The sequence below is a fragment of the Fukomys damarensis genome, unplaced genomic scaffold (genome assembly GCF_012274545.1).
Source record: "Fukomys damarensis isolate Sample0158 unplaced genomic scaffold, DMR_v1.0_HiC HiC_scaffold_14, whole genome shotgun sequence".
Lineage (NCBI taxonomy): Eukaryota > Metazoa > Chordata > Mammalia > Rodentia > Bathyergidae > Fukomys > Fukomys damarensis.
In genome coordinates, this window is record NW_022900926.1 from 54,513,701 (window position 1) to 54,537,685 (window position 23,985).

General features: G+C 44.3%; 1 protein-coding gene and 1 pseudogene across 4 annotated transcripts in view; both read left to right on the plus strand.

Moving 5' to 3' along the window:
• The window catches only part of Ankrd6 (ankyrin repeat domain 6), a 189,734-nt gene that overhangs the window by 148,123 nt on the left and 17,626 nt on the right, over positions 1–23,985 (plus strand). For all 4 annotated transcript variants that reach the window (XM_033763384.1, XM_010633244.3, XM_010633245.3 and 1 more), the window contains exons 3-7: positions 7,037–7,135; positions 13,509–13,607; positions 15,543–15,641; positions 21,495–21,593; positions 22,787–22,885. In XM_033763384.1, coding sequence (XP_033619275.1) covers positions 7,037–7,135; positions 13,509–13,607; positions 15,543–15,641; positions 21,495–21,593; positions 22,787–22,885 — 495 coding nt within the window. The remainder of the gene's footprint in view (positions 1–7,036; positions 7,136–13,508; positions 13,608–15,542; positions 15,642–21,494; positions 21,594–22,786; positions 22,886–23,985) is intronic.
• LOC104868478 lies at positions 297–1,911 on the plus strand (annotated as a pseudogene).

Here is a 23,985-nt window from a genome sequence, read left to right on the forward strand (position 1 = left end):
CCGGAGCCTGGGAGGGAACCCAGGAGCGCCGCCGCCCAGTCCCAGCGCACCCAGAGGCTGAACCCCTGCAGAGGAGCCCTAAACCACTGTCCCACACACACACCCCTGCGAGCGGCCCCGGGGGGGTGGGGGGCTGGCGACCAAAGTCTGGGTTTCTGAGAAAGCTGGAGAGGGAACCCTGACTGCATTCTTCTGGACCCCCAGAAAGTACCTGAGGCCTGAGTCATCTCCTTTCTACTCTTCCTGCCCCCCAAGACTGGACAGTTGCCAAGGCCCTGCGGGGGGGCAGGACTGTGGTTGTGCCCCCCCCAACGGACAGGATGGACCCGGGTTAGTCCACCCAACCTCACCCAGTGTCCTCCAGGCCCAGAAGGAGCCCCAGGCGCTCTGAAAGCTTGACCTGGCTTGCCTGCCATGGAGACGAAGCTGCCCCCCGCGAGCACCCCCACCAGCCCCTCCTCCCCAGGGCTGTCGCCTGTGTGCCACCACCGGACAAGGTGGACGGCTTCTCCCGTCCTTCCCCTCCGCAGGGCCTGGCCCCGACGCTCATACAGCTCCTCTCAGTTTCGCTATCAGAGCAACCAGCAAGAGCTCACGCCACTGCCCCTGCTCAAAGATGTGCCAGCCTCTGAGCTTCATGAGCTGCTGAGCCGGAAGCTGGCCCAGCGTGGGGTGATGCTTGACTTCTTGGACTGTGTGGCTGACCTGAAGGGGAAGGAGGTAAAGCGGGCAGCACTCAGTGAGCTGGTGGAATGCGTGGGAAGCATCCGGGGCGTCCTCATTGAGCCCGTCTACCCAGACATCATCCGCATGATCTCAGAGAATATCTTCCGGACCCTGCCCCCCCGTGAGAACCCTGAATTTGACGCTGAAGGGGATGAGCCAAACCTGGAGCCTTCCTGGCCACATCTGCAGCTGGTGTATGAGTTTTTCCTGTGTTTCTTGGAGAGCCCAGACTTCCAGCCTTCTGTGGACAAGAGATATGTGGATCAAAAGTTTGTCTGATGCTCCTGGAGCTGTTTGATAGTGAGGATCCTCTGGAGCGAGAGTACCTCAAGACCATCTTGCACCGGATCTACGGTAAGTTCTTGGGTCTCCGGGCCTGCATTCGAAACAGTGCAACCATATCTTCCTCCGATTCATCTATGAACTTGAGCACTTCAGTGGTGTAGCCAAGCTGCTGGAAATCTTAGGAAGCATCATCAATGGCTTTGCACTGCCCCTGAAGACTGAGCACAAACAGTTCCTGGTTCGAGTCCTGATCCCCCTGCACTCTGTCCAGTCACTGTCTGTCTTTCACGCCCAGCTGGCATACTGTGTAGTGCAGTTCTTGGAGAAGGATGCCACCTTGACAGAGCATGTGATCCGTGGGCTGCTCAAATATTGGCCAAAAACCTGCACCCAGAAGGAGGTGATGTTTCTGGGGGAGATGGAAGAGAGATTCTTGATGTCATCGAACCCTCCCAGTTCGTAAAGATCCAGGAGCCCCTCTTCAAACAGGTGTCTCACTGTGTCTCCAGCCCCCATTTCCAGGTTGCAGAGCGGGCTCTGTACTTCTGGAACAATGAGTATATCCTGAGCCTCACTGAGGAAAACTGCCACACTGTGCTGCCTGCTGTGTTTGGGCCCCTCTACCAAGTCTCCAAGGAACACTGGAATCAAACCATCGTATCTCCGATCTACACTGTGCTCAAGACCTTCATGGAGATGAATGGGAAGCCGTTTGATGAGCTCACAGCCTCCTGTAAGCTGGAAAAGCAGCAGGAGCAGCAGAAGGCCCAGGAGTGCCAGGAGCTGTGGCAAGGCTTGGAGGAGCTACGGCTGCGCCTTCTACAGGGCACCCAGGGAGCCAGAGAGGCCCCCCTCCAGAGGCTCACCCCTCAGGTGGCGACCAGTGGGGGTCAGAGCTAGAGTCCCCAAAAGGGGAGAAGCTAAGCCCAGAGCTTCTGGTCCCTCAATCCCTTCTCCTGCCCAGGGGCCCGAGAGGCACACACCTGCCCCTGGCCTTGCCAGAGTGGGCCCTGAGGACTCCCTGCCCAGCCCAGCACGGGCAGCTTGCACCAGGGAGACAAGAAGACGAGATGGTGGTCTTGGCAGCAGAACTCTTAGTCCCTTGTGGCAAGACTTGACCGAGGCAGGCTTGAACAGAAAGCTGCCATCAGGGCTCTCACTCGTCCATACCACTGGGCTCTGGGGGCAGGCAGGCTCCCACCCACCCCTGCTCCTGCCCAGGGTGAGGTCGTGCAGCACCTTACATCTTCCTCATCCCCACCATGGGGGTCTGTGTCTATTTATTCTGCCCAGCTCACCCTCAACACAGACACTGTCCTGGCCCCGGGGTGTCCTCCTCCTCTCCTCTCCCTCGCCCTGTACTTTCTTGTCCCCTTTTTATTTATTGGGCAGGGGGAGGGGTGAGGGCACAGACAAGAAGAGATTCACAGCGTCCTGGGGTGAGGGGGGTCACAGTAATCATAGTCTATCCTCTTCCCCTGGCTGGGGGTAGACTTAATAAAGAAACTCAAAAAAAAAAAAAAGGAAAATGTGTACCATGCAGTAAAGTTAACCGCTGTTGCCTTTATAAATATTAGTCTCTCTGAGCCACCAGGGCCTGGGGTGAGTCAGACTGAATAGATCTTTTAGGTTAAAACTCAGGGCAAACTAAGGCTTTAAAAGCTTCTTCCTCTTATCATTCACAGCACTGGGTCTTTTACTGCTATCATCATTTCTTTCCCTGACCAGACCTAGGGGCATGGAAATAAGAACAGTTGATCCTAAATCTGAGTCATTCAAAGTTGCCTCTAAGGACCAGGGTGTTTTTGACGATGATGTTCCCTCACAATGAGATGTTCCAGGCTTCCCCATAAATCAGGCACAGTCTGAAGACATTTCTGTGCCCTGGGCGAGGCAACCATTCCACTGAAGGGCCCTACTTTTGTTGCTTTTCACTACAGCATGTTCTGGAAAGCCAAGCCTATTTCTTCGTTCTTGCTTTCTTCTTTTGATTGGTGGTATATGTATGGAGGGACTTTGTCTTGTGCTGGGACAGCTAAGGGGTCTGAATTGGACAGCTTCATATTCCGTAGGAAACAGGTTTCTGCTTTCTGCCCCTGAACCCTTCCCAGATGCCAGCAAAGAAGCCAAGTGTACAAGGGGGTACAGACCTTGTGTTAACTACTGCAGCTGTTGAAATTCTTCGGAAATTCCCAGTACGATACCTCTTCTGAGAGGCAGAGATATCCTAAATTGAAACTTGTACCCACCCCAATATCTTCATGTATTTCCCCAAAGTCAAACCTAGGACTGTTGAATTTGGTCCTGCCCTGTGCTTGAGAAACACTGGGGCCTCTCTGATACTGCCCTCATGCTACCCTAGAGTTGACCTGGCTTGCGATTTGGGGAAAGTATAGTCCCTGGCCTTCAGGAGACCAAGCACAGGTGACACAACAGGATGCTCTGCTTCCCTTACCGGGAGCTGCAGTGCTGTCAGTGTGGAGAAGGCAAGCTGAGGACGTATCTTACTGTGGAATCAGAGGCATAGTTTGGAGAAGGGTGCTCCCAGTAAGGAAGGCCTTTCCAAGCAGAGACACAGAAAATAGGAACCTGTATTTCAAGAGTGGAAGTGGAAGACCACGTCAGGACTGGCTGGTGGAGCCCTCTACCCTCCAGCTAAAATCTCAGTGATTTAAGACCCTCCTATAGATCTATTTGACAATGGAAATATCTCACTGGTCTTTGGTAGGGCTATGCTGTGGGGTATTGAGGAGGGGTAAAAATTGGGCTGCCTACAGAGGTAGGAGGGCGCAAGGGGAACACACATGAGATGGTGGATGCTACCACATATCTTAAGCCTCTGGAGGGGCTAGTGGAGAGTGTTCATGTTTGACAAATGAGAAAGCATGTTAGGACGCTGTCGTGTACAAAATCACAGAGGTGTTACCTGTGGGATGTGAACCAGACCTGTCTAGCTCCAGTGCCTCTGGCCTTTCATTTCTACACAGGGAGGACCCTTTGTTGACAGTAGATAAAGGAGATGGCCTCCAGCCCAGGGCATCTTGTTTGTAATTTATAGCTCCTGAAGTACCTTCCTTTCCAGTTGTGATCTGGTTGGAACTTGTCCTAGTAACAAGATACCAGAGATTGGGTACATCAGATATTTGTTTCTCATGGTTCCGGAAGCCAGGAAGTCCCTGGTCAGAGGCCAGCACCCACGGTTGAGTGAGAGTCCCACTTTCTGGTGTGCACGCAGCTGCCTTCTTGCTGTATCCTCAAGAGATGAAAAGAAAAGCAGCAGAATGCTCTCATTATCTTTTATTATAGGGGCACTAATCCCATCATGAGGGCTCATAGCTATGACATAGTCACTTCCCAAAGCCCCCAGGTCCAAATATTGTCACAGTGGGGGTTAAATATGTGAATTTCAGGGCCAAACATTAATTGAGAGTAAACATACTCAGTCTATAACAGAACCACAGCAGCATTCCTTCACCTGACTTCTATTATTTCTGTTCATTTGAACAAAACTTATACATGTTGGGCTACCTCTCCACCAGAAAGACCTGGCTGGTGGCGAATATGTTTCCCAGGGTTCCCCTGCCTATAATACCCAGTGACTCCTCTATCTGTGCTCCTACCCCAGCATCTCTCCGCATTATGGTCTCTGGTCTATGTTTTCTGGTTACTTGCAGACATTTTTGTCTAACCATGTTGTCACCTTCCTCACAACTCAAACCTTTCCTCACACCTGTGATAAACTCTCCTGTGCTTCAGAATGCCTTAGGAAACTTGTGAAAGTCACTTATTCAGTGTCAAAGTGTGAGGTCCTTGACCAGGACACATGATGACAGATGAGAACAGGCCCAAGGAGTGAAACCCACTCATATTGCTCTGTCTAATCAGCTCTGGACACATCATTTAAAGAATAAGGGTTAGGGCTAGGGATTTAGCTCAGTGGAGCTGCTGCCTGCCTCGCAAGCCCAAGGTCCCAAGTTTGATCCCCAGTACCAAAAGAAAGAATCAGGGTTAAGTAGCACATGGCTGAGCATAATCACCAGCAAATGAAGGTCATTCCATCTCATCTCAGACATGGTCTTTTTTAAATAAAGGCATGTAATAGCCCACTTTTTGGGAATAACTTTGTTCTTAATTAAGAATTCTAATTTTAAAGTGAGCTGTGACCTCTCTTTCCAGACTCATTCTAGTGCTCTGATTGCATTTCATGGGTAGAAGTTAAGATCCTTTGTTGTGCATTACCTTTGTTTTTTTCCATGGCTAGTTATCCATGGCAGGTTGTGCTTTATTGAGATTATAAATGGGCTTATCCTGCTAGAATATTAATAGCAACCTTTAGGTCTTTATGGAAATGCTAAGCAGGAAGTAAGGCTTGGTGAGACCCTTATTCCTTAGTGCTGTTCTCAGCATGGGTGGTGCTAAGGCTAAATGATGCATAAACCCTTTTTTACAGTGAATCCTGAGAGAGGAAACCAAAGGAACAGAATATCTCCTTTGGAGAAGTAGGAGTTTGGCAAGGTCAGTTAATTTAGACCAAAAAGTGTTATTTCCTCTGGGTGTCACCCTTGATGTTGTACCCCAGGAGCCATGTGCTGAGAGCAGCTGAGGGAACAGACTTCTCTATGATGTACCCAGAGGGCTGAGAAACCCACTCACTACACAAGGAGTGGAGTACACAGATGTGCTCTGCAAACTGTGGGAAGATCTGGTGCCCATCAGTAATGGGTAGTAAACTGAGCTACATGTAACAGTGGGGGAAAAAATCTCCAAAATATAATGGACAGAGAATGCTGAGTGATACTGTAAAGTTTAATATCATTGATATAAAGTTTGAAATATGCACAACCATATTTTTCTATTGTCTCTGGCCACCAATAGGTAGTGAAAACAATGAAAGCCAAAGAAACGATGCATACCAAAGTTTGAGTGAGCTAGAGGGGATGAGATCTGGACAGTATTCCCAAGGAATGGTAGGAGTTCTCTGAGCTTTTCTTAAGGTGGTTGGTGAGTGAGTAGAGTTTAAAATATTATATTTTTGAATGTCTGAAATAGGCCATGATTACACAATGGAGTTCTACTCTGCCATACAGAAAAATAAACAAGGTGTTTGTAAGCAAATGGATGCAGCATGAGAACATAATGTTAAGTGAAATAAGTTAGACATATAAGCTTAAATATCACATGGTGTCTTATACAAGAAACTCAATATATATATTATGTATCCTTATTATATTAATATATATACAAATAAAGAACAAAATAGAAGATAGGGAGTAGGGAGAAGTTCAAATAATTCCCCAAATTACCTATTCTGTTGCTTCAAAACTATTTTAATATATATGCCTGTTTGTTTCTTTTATACTATTAGTTTTTCTTAGTAGTAAAAAGAAAGTTTTATGCTATTATGTGCTTCTTCATTAAGGTCTTTTTTGTCTATGGCTTGCACTCTGAGTAACTACTCTTGTAATTATGATACACTGTGTATTAACTTTTATTATTCTCTTATTTCTATATGAAATTTTGTTTTATTTTTCCATAAAATGGAAGAAAGCCTTTCCTAATCAGTTTGATTGTGATGTTTTATTTTAAGGAGTACTAACTGGGTTTTTCTTGGGCTGATTAGCTTGAAATTTGCCATTTTCTCACCCCTTACCCAGGTCAGCTTCATTGTGGCACATCAGCTTCCCATAGTATTAGCACCAGTGGGAAAATAAAATATAAAACCCCTCATTTTGCTACTTTTTACTTTGCTGCTTATGAGTAAGGAATAGAAATATATACTGTACTCAATGAAATCATCACATTTTAAGTATGTTCAATTCATTGATTACAATGCCAATACCCAAAGTTAATTGAGACAACTTGAGTTCTAGGCAAATTCCTAAGTCACTCCCTTCAAACCAAAGTGGCAGGGGGGTTATCTCCTTGAAAACTATTGTGCAAACCTTGCTGCAGCCCTCTGCCCCCACCAGCAAAGGAATGGCTTTGATGTCTTGTTCTGAAATCAGTGTTTGTTTTGTATTAACAGCATGGCCGGACTCCCCTGCACCTTGCTGCCAATAAGGGCCATCTTTTTGTGGTTCAAATCTTGCTGAAGGCTGGCTGTGACCTGGATGTTCAGGATGATGTGAGTAGAAGCTCTCATTCTAGTTGAATAGGATTTATTCTAGGAGGATGGGGGTGTGGGTCAATCTCATGGAATCCAAGCGAATGAAGGCCTCTAGAAAGAGTTCACTCTGGTACTGTGCTATTATCGAGACATGGCTACCATCAACCTACCACCAACTCAGCTCTGAGTCTGCGCATTCAGATTATCTAGAGAGGACTCAGATTGGCTTCTCTGGGATGGATTGACCATTTCTGAGTCAATGAGAAGTGGCTGGGGATGGGTCATAATGGACATAGTATTGCCCTATTTGATCTTCAGAGAAGGTGAGTTCTCTAACAAGGGATTTTCCCCCAAAGAGTTATTAGGAAAAGGTCCCGTGATAATGTGATTGGAAACTTTTCAGAAACCGTTTGAACTCTTAAATTGTGTGGTAGATTTGTAAGAAATATGAAATTTTGTAAGCAACATAGACTCTTGTGGAGAGCTTGCCCTTATCATAATCTGTGCCAAATTCACCTTTAATAACAGCGGCAAATTTCAGACCCTCAGCTGTTCAAGTACTTCAAGGTTTCCTTTGGTCTTTGTGCAATGTCTTACCACTTGGCAAACACATTTACAAGTGAAAAAGGACAGTGATTGAAAAGATAATATGGCATTACTTTTTGCACAGGCAGAAGGTCATCTAGTATGCCTCAAATCTCTAGATATGTCCGAAATCAAGGATGTTATTTTCAAAAGATGCTGATTAGCCTTAAGCCATTGATTTTTGCCTTTAATCATAATACTTTGTTTTTCCACATTGTAACCAACATAACATTCTTGACCCAAATCATCTCCTTAGATGACAGGAGGAAAATACAGGGAGAGGAAAGAGATGCTGACCACAGAAAAGGAGGAGTCTCGAATTGCTAGCATAAACATGTTGGGATCATCTGGTCTTCTCTTTGCATAATCAGAGCCCTCATTTGTCATGATGGCAAATCCGAAGTGCCCAGCATGCTGAGCCATCCCACCTAACAGTCCTGCCCAGGTCTGGCACTCTGAAGATCACTGTTCTTCTGCAGCCAAGGCCATGCTCATTCCTAAAGTCGCTGCTGCTCTGTCAGGAGAGGCAATAGTAAAAAAAAGCAGGAATTGTCACAAGATGTGTTGGCAGAAGGAAAGCCAGCTCTGCTTATAGACAGGCATTCTCTTTCCTTTATTGAAATTTTCTTACATCTTTTCTTTGCCCTAGACAGAGAACACATAGCACAACAGTAACAAACAATGTAAAAAAAAAATGTGGGTGTGTAGAAGGTAGGTTTGACCTTCACTACTTCTGAAGTTCTGCATTTGGCCATTATTTAATCCATGGCTGTCTCTGATGTCTTTATCATGATCATTGATGATCAGCCTTGAAATCTATGCAAGAATTTAAGGAGGAAATCTTTTTATAGGCTTTGTAGAGGCTAGGAGGTCAATTATTGGGGAAAATTATTGCAGGAGTTACCTCTCTCGGACAGGTAGGCAGAGAATGCTGATGTCAAGAATTTACTCCTAACTTCATATTCTACAGATACTGATCTTTATGGCATGTTAAGGACTGAGAATTAGTAGAAGAATGACCTCCAGTGGCCTGGAGTGGGATTATTATGAATTTCAACTTGTGGAAACCAGTTCTTTAGAATATGCAACTCCAGGTGCAAATTCTTTCTTGCTTCCCACCCATCCTGGCAACCTTCAGTGGAGTCCTAACAGCATCTCTGACTGCTCAATGAGCAGCCACATGCCCCCCTCCTCAGAAATAGTCCAAGACCCTGTGGCTACAGTAAAAGACATAAAGGAAGAATAAATTAAGAAAAACCACAGAAGAAAAGCTAGGAAGAACTCTGGAAGATCAGAGAGAGACACCGAGGTCAGCAACTGCTTTGCGAGCTTACCTTGCCTTCACTTCCTCGTAACACGTTGCCGTTGCACCTGGGGAGGGCTCTGCCCTTCAACTTTGCCTGCCTTGGGTTCCTTTCCTGAGCTTGGCTATGGAATACTCAACTGTTTTCTACCTCGCAGGAGAAAAAAATAAAAGTATTTCAAAACAAAATGTGGACCTCAGAGATTCCAAAGCACTTAAACAAGAAACACCAATGTGTCAGAAAAGCCGAGAGCTGGCAGTTCATGTTCTTCTGCAAACAGATCAGCATATTGCAAATCAGAGTGCCAAACACAGGGTTACTGGCTTTTCAAGTCTGCCTACAGCATTTTTTCCTTTGCTTCTTTGCACTTAATCATTCAACAAATATGTCTTGGGTTCCTATAGTGGCCGAGGCTCTAACATAAACACTTAGCTTGCATAATGAGGCAGCCCCACCCTGGAGATCCATCTCTTTGGTTAACTCACCTCGTAGGTTTGAAGCTGCTTAGAGTGAATACAAAAATCCTTCACAATTTGAATTCTGGCCCAGCTGTGATACCTGAAATTAACTAGTTATCCTAGGTGAGACTCACCAATGTAATGAAAGAATTAGATGCCATACCACTATGTAGTAAGAAATCAATAAATACTAAAATTGAAAAAGTGCTGTGTGAGACCTGTATTTTCCCCAGCAGTTTCTTTTCAAAGTTTCAGGATTTCATGATTGATTTAGATTATATAGAAACAAGGATTACGTCAAAATTGGGTCCTTTAGTATGTAGAGCTCAGCATCTTTATCATGTTTTGAGTAAATGTTTCAGCATTAAATTTTAATACAGGGGAGCCAAGAGTGGATTCCAGGGGTAACTGACTTTTTTTCAGCTGAGGGTCTAGCTGTTAAATTGTGTTGTATGGAAGTGGTTCCACGGTGATAGCCTGTGGCGATCCTTTATCCTTTGAGAAAGGGCTTCCCTATGTAGTCCAGACTGGCTTTGAACTTCTGATCCTCCTGCTTTGGCCTCCTGAGGGCTGGGATTAAGGTGTGTGCTAACATACCTGGCCCTGTTTCTCTGTTTTGTCTCTCTGAGTCTTTAGTTGCCATCCTGATAACTTAAGAGTGTTTGGTTTTTAAAAGCCAGAGAACATTTATTGCTCAGTCCTCCAGAACCATTCCAGCTAGTATGATGAAAACTAATCCATCCAGTCAAGTACAGCCACTTATGGGGAGAAAAGCACTACTGTCTCCTACACAGCAGTGTCTATCTAGTCTATCTGACTAAGGAAGCAAAGAGCCAGGCTCTGTGCAAGTCACTGTCCAATAGGAGTAAAGGAAGAGGGGGAAGCATTGTGGCCTGGAACAGGCAGGGAGTGCAGCTGAGAGCTCCCGCAGAGGAAAAAGGCATGCAGTAGACGCCTGTGCCAGCCGCCTGGATAAAATCTGTGTTCAGTAGAGTTCCTTGAATCTTGATAATCCATCTATAAATTAACTCCTAAGAACTGCACTGAAAGTTAGGGTAAGATACTTGAATTGAGCTAGAGTTTCAGAAAGGAAAGTCCTGCAGGGAACAAATAACATTCGGTAATGATGAAAGCAAGTAATAAGTACTGGTACTAGGACAGCTCAAAATCTGCCTTAGGTCATGATTTAGCGAGCAGCTATGAAACATGATACAACATTTGACTGAACCAAGGTGTAGGTCAGACTGTGCCCTAACAGGGAAAGACCCTTCCTGTGGTCTCTGTACAGTGAGAATGGCTGCCACTCCCCTACAGTGAGAATGTTGCCCACACTTTCTGCACAACGCAGACACAGTTGTGAGTTTTGTCTGCTCAAAGTCGTTCTCATTGATCTGAGGAGTGCAAGGTAGGATGCCTGCAGTTTGTGGGATTATTAAAAGTCCTCCAACAACTAAAAATCTGACCAAGTGAGTACTTCCCTGACGGTGCAATCTCATAGCTCTTGCTGGGAACAGAGAACCCATCTTTCTCAGCAGGTCAGCAATAGTAAATCCTACTTGAGGCCCATTTGGGGGAAATCTATGACCATTCTGATAGGGAAATGGGAAGTCTTAGAAATTCACATGGAATTTGTTTAAAAGTTTAAAGTTTAAACAATCATTCATGACTTATTTGAGCAGCAAGCACTCCTCTTCTGAAAGAAGGTTTGGAAGAGGTTTGGAATGAGTAATGAATGATTGGCCTATTGGCCACATCCTCTTATTGATTGAGTGACACACTAACAGGGTCCTCTGTCAATAAAGAGTCTTGGAAAGTGGAGAAGAAAACCAGACAGGGGCCAGGGATTAGCTCAGTGGTTCTGCCGTCTGCCTCGCAAGCACAAGGTCCCAAGTTCAATCCCTGGTACAAAAAAAAGAAAAAAGAAAACCAGTTTACCACCACCTGCCTAAACCTAACATATAATAGTGGGATAATAGCAAAAAAAAGCGGGGTGATAACAGCTTAGGAGGCTAAGGAGAGGGTTGCTGATGGCAACGCTGAGGACAGTGATTGCAGTTGGGTCATGAGATTGGATGCCCAGACCCCCATCACTCTGAAGTCCCCTGAATTCTACACATGAACCATGAAAAGAATTCTGGGACATGAACAGTCCCATTCCTGATACATAGTTATTGCTTAGACTATTATTATAGTAATTGACTGTAGTAGTTTTTCCTGATGCTCAAAGTTATATGTGTTAAATATTAAAAATTGCAAGATAGGGCCGGCAATTCAGCTCAGCGGTTCGGTGGCCTGCCTTGTAAGCGCAAGGACCTGAGTTCAATCCCTGGTACCAAAAAACAAACAAACAAACAAAACAAAACAAAATTGCGAAGTATATGGAAAAAAATCACTTCCCTTTATGGATTTTTAAAGGGAGACTTCTTATTTTTTAAGAAAGCAAATTTGAATTTTAACTAAGATTGAATGAGTTTTTATTGTAATAAAATATATATAACCTAAAATGTACCATCATGACTTTTTGAGAGCTTGTTAGGAGGTTCTAGCAGGGGAGCTCAGCTACTCGTATACCCTTGACCAAGGAAACAATCCTCCTCTTCCACAGACCAAGTCCACAGCTTTGGGAAGGACGCAAGAGGTAAGGGAGGAAAGGGACACCCACCTAGCCTTCCAGATCAGCTGAATCAGCCCTGGCAATCAATGGGGCAACAGATAATCGTGGATGTGAGGGTGAACTGGCTACATCAGAACTGTTTTTAAGCATACCGTTCAGTGACAAAAAGCACATTTTTGTGCAACCATCACCACTATCCTTTACTGTAGCTCCCCCGCCAGATTAAATGCTTTTGATATGCATTTTTGGTTGGGGAGGTTAGGAAATTGACTCTGCATTTTATTAAGGCTATTTGTAGTTAGTGGTAAGTCGCTGGTTTTAAAGCTCTGTCATCTGTCTTACAGTGCCCTCTCTTGGGATAAAGACCAGGGGTATGCTGCAGTGTGTCCTTTGTCTCTCCATGCTCAGTCAGGAAAATTAGCTTATGTAAATCTTACTAACCAAATCATAGAATCCAAAAAGGAAAGAGAAGGCCTTTTGGGAGTCCCAGCCTCCAATTTTTGCAGGTGAAGATCTGAGGCCCACCAAGGTGAGAGATGTCTCTCAAGGCTGTTCACAACCCAGTCTCCTGATCCCCTTGCTGTGTGTGCATTCCTTTCCACCTGAAAGTTTCCACACTGTTGACCCATCTCTTCTTTCGAATCTGGGCCATGCCTTGATTTGCCTTAACTTGACTTCCTGAGTACATGTTGGGGATGAAATATGCTCTTTAGAGTCTTGGAACTCTCTTGTTACAGTCTTGATCTTCTTCTGGGAGTGTTTCAACCTTCTCTTCACTGCAATTAGGGGAAAGAGTCAAGTTACCCTTGGCACCTGAAGGAGGAAAATGGTCAGTAATCCCAGGAATCTGATTACAGAGAAAGAAGGTCCAAATGCAGCATAAATCAGTGTGGGTGCAGTGATAGGGTAGTCCCTGTAGTCCCCAGATGAAGCAGGGCAAACCTGTGTTGCTCCTGGCTAGTGCAAATCAGTGAACAAATTATACACCTGTCATCAAAGCATGAGCATTACCAACTAAAGTGGCTGGGAAGCAATTCCTCTGTAAGCTAGGACCTCAGGGGAAAAGAATACGAGCATTGGTTTAACTACACAGTGCACACAGCCCAGCTCCCAGACCCTCTCTTTATACATGTGGCAGTCACATCTCCGGGCTGGCAGAACAGGATCTGACCTTCATTCGGAGGTTGATCTGAGGCCACTGGTTTTTCTTGCTAGTGATTTGAGGTCCTGGGAATTATATTGCTCTGGCAGCATGCATTGTCTAGTAACAAGGCCACAGAGCTCACCTTGCCTGCGATGACCAAGATCTTCTGCAACAGAGCAGTTTGCTCCTTGTGGGGACAGGAGGTGTCCTGGTTTTGAAGCAGAGGAGTGAGTGGGGGAGTATGCTGGGAGAGCTGACCACTGTCCCTGCTTCTGTCACTTTGCAGGGGGACCAGACTGCCTTGCACCGGGCCGCAGTGGTGGGCAACACCGAGATCATTGCAGCACTCATCCAAGAGGGATGTGCCCTGGACAGACAAGACAAGGTGAAGGGGGGCCATCAAGGCGAGGGCTGTGACCAGCTCCTGAAGGAGGCTGCTTTGGTCACTTCTGAGTAATCAAGAGGCTATTCTTGCCTCATCAGTCATGATTTAACAAGATAAAATCAGCTCACATTTCTTCTGAAAGAATATCTGGTATCCCAGCCAGTTGTATTTATTTAAAAACCCCTCCCTCTTGTATGGCACCGGTAACAACCACATAAATCCAAATGTCTTTGTAAATAGGGAAGGGTGAAGGGGGTGAAGGTGGGGCGAGGGGTATGGGGAAGAAATAACCAAGACATATCATGTCAAGATATAAGATCCCAATGAAAATATAACTGTATTGTTTGCTTTAAGTGTACCAATAAATTTAATGGGGGAAAAAATCCAAATGGTAAGAGGGGGAAAAAAATCACCTGTGGGGTCCTGGAGGAGGTGGCAAGAGGATGTGCCTTCAGATGGTCTATTTACTTTTTTGTTTTTAGATACGAAAACTAATTTCTTTAAGCCATTGAAAGAAAAAAAGCTAATAAGTTCATATCCTTTAAGAAATCCCAGTGACATATGTTGATCCAATGATTTTAAATTGTCAGTCTTCAAACAGTACCTTGCATAAGTGTAATTTACCTGTGCTTCTTCCCGCCAATAGCTTTTCCTTAAAGTATAATATACACGCAGAAAAGCACACAGATCGTAAGTGTGTGGTTCCATGAGCCTCACCCCCTGGACACACCTGTGTAGGCACAAAGTCAAGACTCATCTCCTTCCAGCCCTTGGAGCCCGTGCCCCGTGAAGTTTCATACCATTCCTCCCCTTTCCTTTTGCTGCTGCTTCTGCATCTGGGGCAGGCCACACATCACCAAAACCATTTTCAGTACTGCCCCACTCCCTGGTGTCTGGGGCCCTAGACTTTGTGTGTGTGTGGATATTTACTACATTAGGCCTAGTCTCTTCGTGTGTATTTCTAGATATTTCTAGGGGCATAGATGTGGTTGAGTAAAAGTCTCAGCCAGAGCCTGAACATATTCGGAGAAGAATACACCTACATCGTTCTTGCTAAGTGCTCTGCACCCTGGCCTGGAACATCATGGGGTCTCTACCTCCTCCTCCTCCATGCTCTTCCCCCATGTGATCCCTACATTCCTGGCTCTACTCCACTTAGTTCATTGCATTTAACAATATTTCTCTTTTTTCAGTATTAATTTAAGCAAATACAAGCTATGTTTACTAATTGGTTTTATTTAAAACCACACATTTAGGACACTTATTCATCAAATTTACAATTCACTGTTTTCTTGGTGCCTACGCTTTTTTAGGGCTTTAAGAATAAACTGAATGGCTGGGGATTTAGCTCAGTGGTTCCGCCACCAGACTTGCAAGCACAAGACCCGAGTTCGATCTCTGGTACCAAAAAAAAAAGAATAAACTGGATGACATTTTTATTAAAACAAAATGAAGCAAAAACAGCTGTCGGGAATGGGAAAGGGGACCTACCTATCAGGGCCCTGGAACTTAGGAAACAGAACTCTTCCCCCATCTTTGTAGGGTTCACGCTAGTGTCAGAGCAGAGCAAGACCGGAGGGGACATTGGGAGAAGTGGACAATGTGCCATCCTGAGGATGCTTCTTTCTATTAGACAGGAGCTGTGGATGGGTCCTGGGACCTTTCTCAGCAGAGGTTCCCAGGGACATTTAGGCCCCAGTGCTTAAGGCATTGGGATTCATTTCTCCATTGTGTAGCTACAAATGTTCTTAAGTACCATTTCTGCGAGAATGCAGACACTGACCACCCAAATCCTTTTTTGTGTTTGGTGGTATAGATGAAGAACCCAAGCTGATGAAGGCCTGTGGTGTTCAGGAAAAATCCAGTGTGATTTGCTGGTTGTTATAAGAAGAACTCAGTTGTGATAATTTGCCTTCTTCCCCGTCTGTTCCTTAGGATGGGAACACCGCCCTGCATGAAGCATCCTGGCATGGTTTCAGCCAGTCAGCCAAGCTGCTCGTTAAAGCAGGAGCCAATGTGCTTGCCAGGAACAAGGTGAGGCCTGGCAAGATGAAGCTGAGTAGTACAGTGTTTGCCTAACGTGCACAGGGCCCTGTGTTTGATCCCTGACATCCGGGATAGGAAAAGAAAAAAAGATTCTTTTTCCCTAGTAACTACCCTCCTAGGGCCTTGTTATAAAAAAGCAACAAAATATGTTGGTCAAAATTTGCTCTCAAGGATGTTTTTGACAGCAATGATTATAATTTTCTTTTAAATATGGGAAGAGGAGTATAAAGTTCTCATCTACTTACATAATGGAATCAATATCTTTAAAGACATTATCTGCTCTTGTGAAAGAACATGACAAATGGGTGCAAAGTCATATGCTCTGTCCTAATGCTTCATATAAATGTATAATATATATATATTTATATAAAAGTTTAAGGCTGCAAGGATATTACCAAAATATTAACATGTTTATCTATGGGAATTGAGACTAATTTCTGTTTTTACTTTGTACTTTCTTCAGTTTCCAGAATCCACTGATTTTTTTTTTTAAATTGGGAGAAGCTCATTTTAAAGGTTAAAAAAGCATTATCAGTATTCTTGAGACATTCACAGTAGTGGTGAGAAGAGATCATAAAAGGGCTTGTCCTCTTTTCAGTCTTGGGATGGCCAGGCTGGGTCTGTGGCAAGGACTGCAGTGGCCTCAGGATTTCCCACAGTGCACTGTGTGGTTGGTATCACACGGCGGTGGCCTCACTTAGTAGTGAAGGAGTAGTGAATCTGATATGTTCAATGGGTAGTAGCAGCAAGTTGCTTCCCTAAAACATACTGGTTATATCTTCAGGTCAAAGTAGGATCTGATACCTGGTATCTCTAGCCTAAGCTCTTGCATACATATCTCCATTCAAGACCTTCAACAGTAGTATCAGGCAAGAGATCTAATATGAATCAACCTATCAGAAATACACCCCATCAATGTAGTGACTTCTATGGGGCTCACTTCCTGAAGGAAATAAAAATAAGAGCTGTAACCCAAGGATCAATACAATAGATTAGAAGATGCAGAAACAACGCCAGACCTACTCAGCTACCTCATCCTTGACAAAGGAGCTAAATATACTCACTGTAGGAAAGATAGCCTCTTTAATAAATGGTGTTGGGGTTAGGGAGCTGAACTGCCTCACAAGCGCAAGGTCCCGAGTTCAATCTCCGGTACCAAAAATAAATAAATGGTGTTGGAAAAACTGGATTTCAACTTGCCAAACATTAAAACTAGATCCCTGTCTTTCACAATGCACTAAACTAAAATCCAAGTGGATTAAAGATCTAAATATCAAAACAAACACTAACCTTACTAGAAAGTAAATTAGGTAGAACTCTTGAAGACACTGGCACAGGAAAAGACTTTATGAACACATGAGAACTTGCATAAAGAACAACCGGGATCATTGTATTAAAAAGTTTTTGCAGTGCAACAGAAATCAGCAGAGCTAAGAGACAACCCTACAATGTGGGAAAAAAATTTTTACCAGCTGTTCCTTAAAGGACTGCTATCTAGAATATATAAAGAACTAAAAAAAAGTCAGACCCCCCCAAATACAAAGAGCTGATTCAAAAATGGGCTTCTGAAATGAACAGACATTTCTCAGATGAAGAAGTAAAAGCAGCAAATAAATATATGAAAAAATTTTCAACATCACTGGTCGTTTGAGAGATGCAGATGAAAACACTGAGATTCCACCTCACCCCAGAAAGAATTGTTGATATCAAGAAATCAACCAGTAACAAATGCTGGTGGGGTTATGGGAAGAAAGGAACCCTTCTCCTTTGTTGGTGGGAGTGCAGACTGGTGCGACTACTGTGGAAATCATATATGGAGATACCTCAAATAACTAGGATTAGAGGTTCCATTTGACCCAGCTACTGCTCTGCTGGGTATCTTCCCAAAAGAATTAAAAGAATCATACTACAGCGATATATGTGCACCCATGTTTATAGTGCCAAAAATCATAATAGCTAAAACTTGGAAACAACCCAAATGCCCATCAACTGAAGACTGGATAAATAAAATGGTTTTTCTAAAAAATGGAATACTATCAGCCATAAAGAATGATAAACTAGAAACATTTTTAGCTAAATGGATGCACATTGAGGCTATACTCTTAATTGAATTAAATAGAACATACTTTAGTAAATACCAAATAGTTTCTCTGGTGTGAAAAACTAAAAGTGTAAATAAGGTTCAAATGGTACAAATTGGGAGTGTGAAATAGGAAGAAAATGCTAAAGGTGAAGTGGGAAAGGGGAAGGGAAAGAAAATAAGGGAAAAGAAAAAATGTGAATAAATGGAAACAAAGTCTTTGTAAATAGGGAAGGGTGAAGGGAGGGCAGGGGTATGGGGGAGAAAACAAGAACCAAGATATATCATGTAAAGGTACAAGATCCCAATGATAAATGTAACTGTATTGTTTGCTTTAAATGTACCAATAAACTTAATGGAAAAAAAATAAGAGCTGTAAACACTTCACAGAAAATAGCCTCCATAAGAAGCAAGAGAACCTACTTCAGTGGCTTTGACCTCTTTTGAAATCTTCCCAGCTCTCCCTGCTTTTCCAGTGGTTTACTGGTGTTGAGAAGCAAGCTATTCTTGTCCTCAAGCAGACAGGGACAGAATAAGTGTTTCATCGCCTTTGTTTTCATGTCTTCCCCTCTCTGGTCACTTACCACAGTGTAAGATGTTCCTTTAATATCTTCCATCTGCCCTTCTTTCCATGCGCATTATTAAACATCTCTAGATTATCTTGGAAACCTTATGGTATTTTGAGTCTCATGCCTGAGTCTACCAGCCTGAGTCTAGTGCCTTCTTCATCTTGCTTGTCCTCACTTAGAAACCTTCTAATGTAGCTCTCCAGCCTCCTGCTGCCCTCTGCCTGTCATGTGTCTCCTCCAGTTGCATACTCCTTTAGGAGTAGCCACTCCTGTCACCCTGCACATCTCCAACCTGGGCCCCAGTCTGTGTCTCCCAGAAGGCCCACCAAGCCATTTTCTGCAGCTCTCTCTTGACACCACACCGTTTTGTGCTGTTGTCCACTGGTCACATGTCTCCTAGTTCCTTCATGGGTCAAAAGCTTGAGGGAAAGAAGCAAAGTGTGTGTGGCAATATTACCAATAATGCCTGGCTCACTGCTTGGCAGGCTGGTGGCTGCTCCATTTATTTTCAAGCTGGCACATAATCAGGTTCATAAGTTGGTGTATAATCATGCCATTTTATCCCAGCTATGAGAAATATGTGTCCCAGTTCAGGGTAAGTAAGTTTAAACTGTGGGCCGGTTGACTCTTTGACTAAGATGTGTGGTTTGTGACACATTTAGGGCTATAAACTAGCCCTAGTCTGTCTGGTCCACCACATTCCCTTTATCCCATGAAGAGCCCCAAAAGAAATGTGGAAAGCCACAAGTTTTCTCTGTAGATAAAGTGGCAGAGCCTTTGGAGGTACCGGTATGGTATCTCATGCCATCCCAGAAGAAGGGCTTCTACATTCTGCCCTAGACAGCTCATGGGAGAATTCTAGAATGATCCTTTTTACTTCTGTCTAGGAAATGAGGACCCATTACTCAAAGTGGCAAAATTGTCTGCTACACATATCTACCATAGGTTGTGTTTTTTAATGTTAGGTTTTAAGGTAAAATTTACATAAAGTTCATTTTTTAGGTATGAACTATATTGCTTAGGAGCTTTGACTCCACCCCAGAAAGTTCCTTTGTACCCTTTGATAGCAATCCCCTAAAACCCAATCCCATCCCTTGGCAACCATAGATCTGCCTTTTGGAAAATGTTATGTAAGTAGATTCACGGAGCATGCAGCCTTCTATGTCCAACTTCTCTCACGTAGTGTGATGTGTTTGCAATTCTGTGTGGTTCATGTACGCATAGCTCAGCACCCTCTACTGCCAGATAGTACTCCACTAGAGATGTGCATGAGTGGCCATCTAAATCTACAGTGTTTCATTGTCTTGATCCAAGTATTTTTCCACATGATTGATATTTTGTTATTGGCGAAGTAAACTTTGGTATATTTCTAAAGCCATCAGATTTTGCTTATTGCTCATTTATTCAGCTTATTTTGCTTATTCAGCACATATTCAACTGACTGCCTTGAAAGACACAGGTTGGGAGCAAAGCATTAAAATGTGGGCAGATTCTTTATCGTTGAAAACTAAGCTAGCAGTGGTTCTGTACATAGCTGCACATTACATTTTCCTGGGGAATTTTAAACAAAAAGTCTAGGCTAAGGCTGGGGATTTAGCTCAGTGGTGCCGCCGCTTGACTCAAAAGTGCAAGGACCTGAGTTCCATCCCCGGTACCAAAAAATCAAAAAGTCTAGGCTAACCGACTGTCCTGGTTTCCCCAGAATATTGCAAATGCCGGATAAGCCTAGGACAAGTAACTCAGAGTCCCCAAAAGGATGTGAGCTGTGCAGGTCCTTTCTTAGACACAACCCCAGGTAACTGTAATGTGCAGCCAGGAGTTGAGAACCTCTGGGCTCACCAAAGGGCAGGTTTGGAATCTTCCATTTTCTTGCAGGTAACAGAGAAAAGATCTATCCAGATTAGTAAGAGCTAAGGTTATGACAGCAAGTAAGTGAACTGGTGATGGACAGCTTCATCTGTGTCTTTCCTATTTATCTTGCTAATTCCTCTCTTCAAAAGGTCAGGAATCTGATATCCTGAAGTTTGTCAGACAGTGCTGTGAGACCCAGAGGGCAGTAAACTAGGTAGAGAGAAACAACCAAGAGATGCCATAAGGGATATGTGCCCATGCAGCTGCTGCCTGACCTGGCTCCTAAGCTTAGCAGGACAGACCCTGAGATTGTGCACGTACTTAGTCTGCGAGGATGCCAGGTCTCCTATTGTCTTTCCTGATCTTGTTACTTTTCTAGAAGTTACCTGTAGCCCTGCAGGCCTATTCCCCATAGGATCACAAAATTGTGTTCTTCATGCAGTTCTTTCTACAAAATCGCTGTGGGCACTGTTCTGCCCCTGGTTGTCCTTGTGAGGTGGCACGTCACAAGGAAAGTCCAAAAAAGCAAGAGGATCTCTTCGGGAAGTGGCAGATACAACTGCATTTACAGTATTGCCTATTAGGCAGACACCTTGTCCATTGTTTAGTTTTTGATGTTTCAAGAAAAATACAAGAAAAGCCAGGGAGAGTGGAACACACCTGTAATCCCAGTACTCTGGCTGAGAGAAGAGGATTGTTGAGAGTTTGAGGCCAGCCTGGGCCACACAGTGAGTTCAAGGCCAGCCTAGACTACATAGTAAGACCCTTTCTCAAACAAAACAAAAGCAGAAAAGGAAATTTGATAGATGCTTGCAAGTTATATCTCAGTGTTAACCAGCACTTTGAGTAAGTGGTTGGTTTGTCTTTTTGACTCCCCCATTGGTAACACATTGTAGCCACAGCTAATACTCCTGCTGGGAAGAAAGTAATCTCTAAGAGGGATTCACAACCCCTTGCATGTGTGTGCTACTGTACTTTATGCTTCAGAAAATGCCTTCTGAGACTCTGAGTCAGACTGCAGAGGCTCAGGAGGGAGGGCTTATGCTCCACTCTTCAGGTTAGGAACGGTGGCTGAGCATTTGAAGAGCCTTACCTGGTAGCTTTCAACTAGTGCGAGAGACAGCCAGAACTTATAACCAAGGTTTTCTGTGACATGGGACTGCTCTGGCTGTTTGCATTCCACATGCAATATTTTTCATCTAACCACTCTCCCCCACCCCATCAGGAGGCAGAGCAGTATCCACTTCTTCACCAAGTGATAATCACTCCTCAGCAAGGTGTGTGAGTCTGCAGAAGAAGCATGCCACTAATGTGCCCTCCCTTCTCTCTCCTCTCTCCAAGGCAGGGAACACGGCTCTGCACCTGGCCTGCCAGAACAACCACTCTCAGAGCACACGCATCCTCCTGCTGGGTGGCTCGCGTGCTGACCTCAAAAATAATGTGGGTGAACAAACTGGCTTCTTCTGTGCTATTCCTCATGTGTCCCCCTTGGAAAATGAGCCCGAAGGCGTACTTGAGTACTCCTGTCTCTAAACTCTTCCTTTTTTTTTGAAAAAAAAATCCTTGTCACTTTGCTCCTCAACTTTAGTTTTTTCATCTAGAATGTGTCTGGCCACGATAATCTAGGAAACTCATAAATACTTTAAGAAAATATCTGCCTATGTAGTATTGTACTGTTAGAAAACTCAGGACAGTGCCAGGCAGGGAGGTCCTGTGACATTCCCTACCCAGCCTGCACATAGGGCAGGTCCTGTTGATTAGTGAGGTGTCCTTCTGATGAGTTGACCAGAAAGATCCCCCGAACGTCCCTCCTCCCTCCACAAATAAGCTGTCTCTCCTTGTATGTAAGTCCATGCCTTAGGTGCATTGGGAAGAGGGTCTGAGGCTTCTTTTATCAGTGCCCTTAGCTGGAGCTGTTCTTGTTTGGGAACAGAGTCAACTGAGGCAGATCCAGAATGTTCTGAACCTCAGCTTTGAGCTTGGCTCTTTCTTAATCCAGGGAGGAGAGGGTTACGCTGAGTGGTTGCCATTCTCCATACAGCTAAAATGAAAATATCAAGAGAATACTGGAGGGATCACAGCTTTGTCTCCAAAAGGTGGTTGTGTCTCTGGGAGTTGGATCTCTGCCCACCAAGGAAGATCCCAAGTTTTCCTGAATGCCCTTTTTTGCTGTCAGAGACTACTTGCACATCAGCCGTCCAGGATACTTTGCTCCATATTATAGAGTCCTGCCAGCCATGGCAGCTCTGTGCCAAGAAAGGCTTGTTTCCGAAGTAGTGCCATCGGGTTTGATTCATTTCACACCAGATCTTTTGGGCAGTTGGGGAGGCCAGGCCCGTGGGTGCTTATTCTCTGCTTAGCTCTTCCCAAGGTCTCCTGAAGACTAGGCATCCAGTTTCATAAACATGAGAAAGATCTTGTTGACCATGTGGTGGTTCTTTGCAGGTGGAGAATTAGCAGGAGTGCAGACAACAACCCTAGCAGCATAGGACTGCAAGTCTTAGAGAGCAACTTCCCCATAACATTCCTTAAAGATACAGTAGTTGGCCAGCTTTTAAATGATATTTTCATTTTATTTTTCTATTTTGTTTTGTAACTGCTAACTGCTTAGAGTTTGATTTCTGTCCCTGCAGGCAGGAGACACCTGTCTGCACGTCGCTGCGCGCTATAATCACTTGTCCATCATTAGGCTCCTCCTCAGTGCTTTCTGTTCTGTCCATGAAAAGAACCAGGTCAGTGCATGAGTCCTCTTCATGGTGCCCAAACCGTTACTTAAGCCTACCTGACAGTGTGTTAGCTCCAGTGGGAGCAGAGGATGCTGGGAAATGTTGTCCTCTGACCTATGTGGTTCCTACAGGGTATCCCTCTGAGTTTTAATGGCTCTGGCTTTTCTGGCCTCCTAGACAAAGCATACCCTTATCGTTCCTGTTCATATCACTGTATTTGTGTACTGAACACTCTTGGGTGAATTTTGTTTATAACATGATTTTAAAAAAGGAAATCCACAAGGAGAAGTGTGGCTTACTATAGAAGGGAACTAGTTTCATGACTCCCCTGAGTTCTGTTTCTAGTACTGCCACTTTTATTTGAGCTGCTGCACTTTCTCATTTCTTGCAAAATGGGGTATATGACATATCTATGTGTACCATATAATGGAGTTTTTAAATGAACCTTTGATTATTACAGTCTTCTCTGGAAAGGTTCAGGCTTCTCAATAGTCATTTGGATAAAAGAAACAAATTGTCTTGGTATTTATTGATACCGGAATTATGCATTGTTTGACTTTTCTGAGTTTGGGTACATCAATCTGAAATATATTTAAAAATTATCGTGTGGTTCAGTTTACATATACCCTCTAACAGCATTTTGACCCTGAATGAATGTGAAAATCAACAGGGGAACTAAAAATACCATTCTTTGAGCCCACCCCAGTTTAAAAGAGCCCAAACCTCTAGGTTCAGGACCTTGCACCTGCCAGGCAGGCATAACACCACTGGCCTAAGTCCTCGGCCCACCTTTGGGTTTTGAGGTCCAAGCAATATATTTTTCTTCATAAAGCTCCTTTACTGACTAATAGCCAAGCCTGTCACTCTATAACCTTGCTAGTAGTCTCATTCATGAAGCCCCCTTTACAGCCCCCATCAGTCAGCGCTTCTTAAGCTTGGCAGCATCTTAGAGTTGCCAGGGAGCTTTAAAAAAAATCATCACACCCAAATCATACCACAGACCAGTGAGGTCAGTTCTGGGAGTAGAGCCCTGGCATCAGTGTTTGTAAAACTCCCTAGTGGATCCCAACACGTAGCCAAGATTAGAAACTACTTCCACAGAGCAT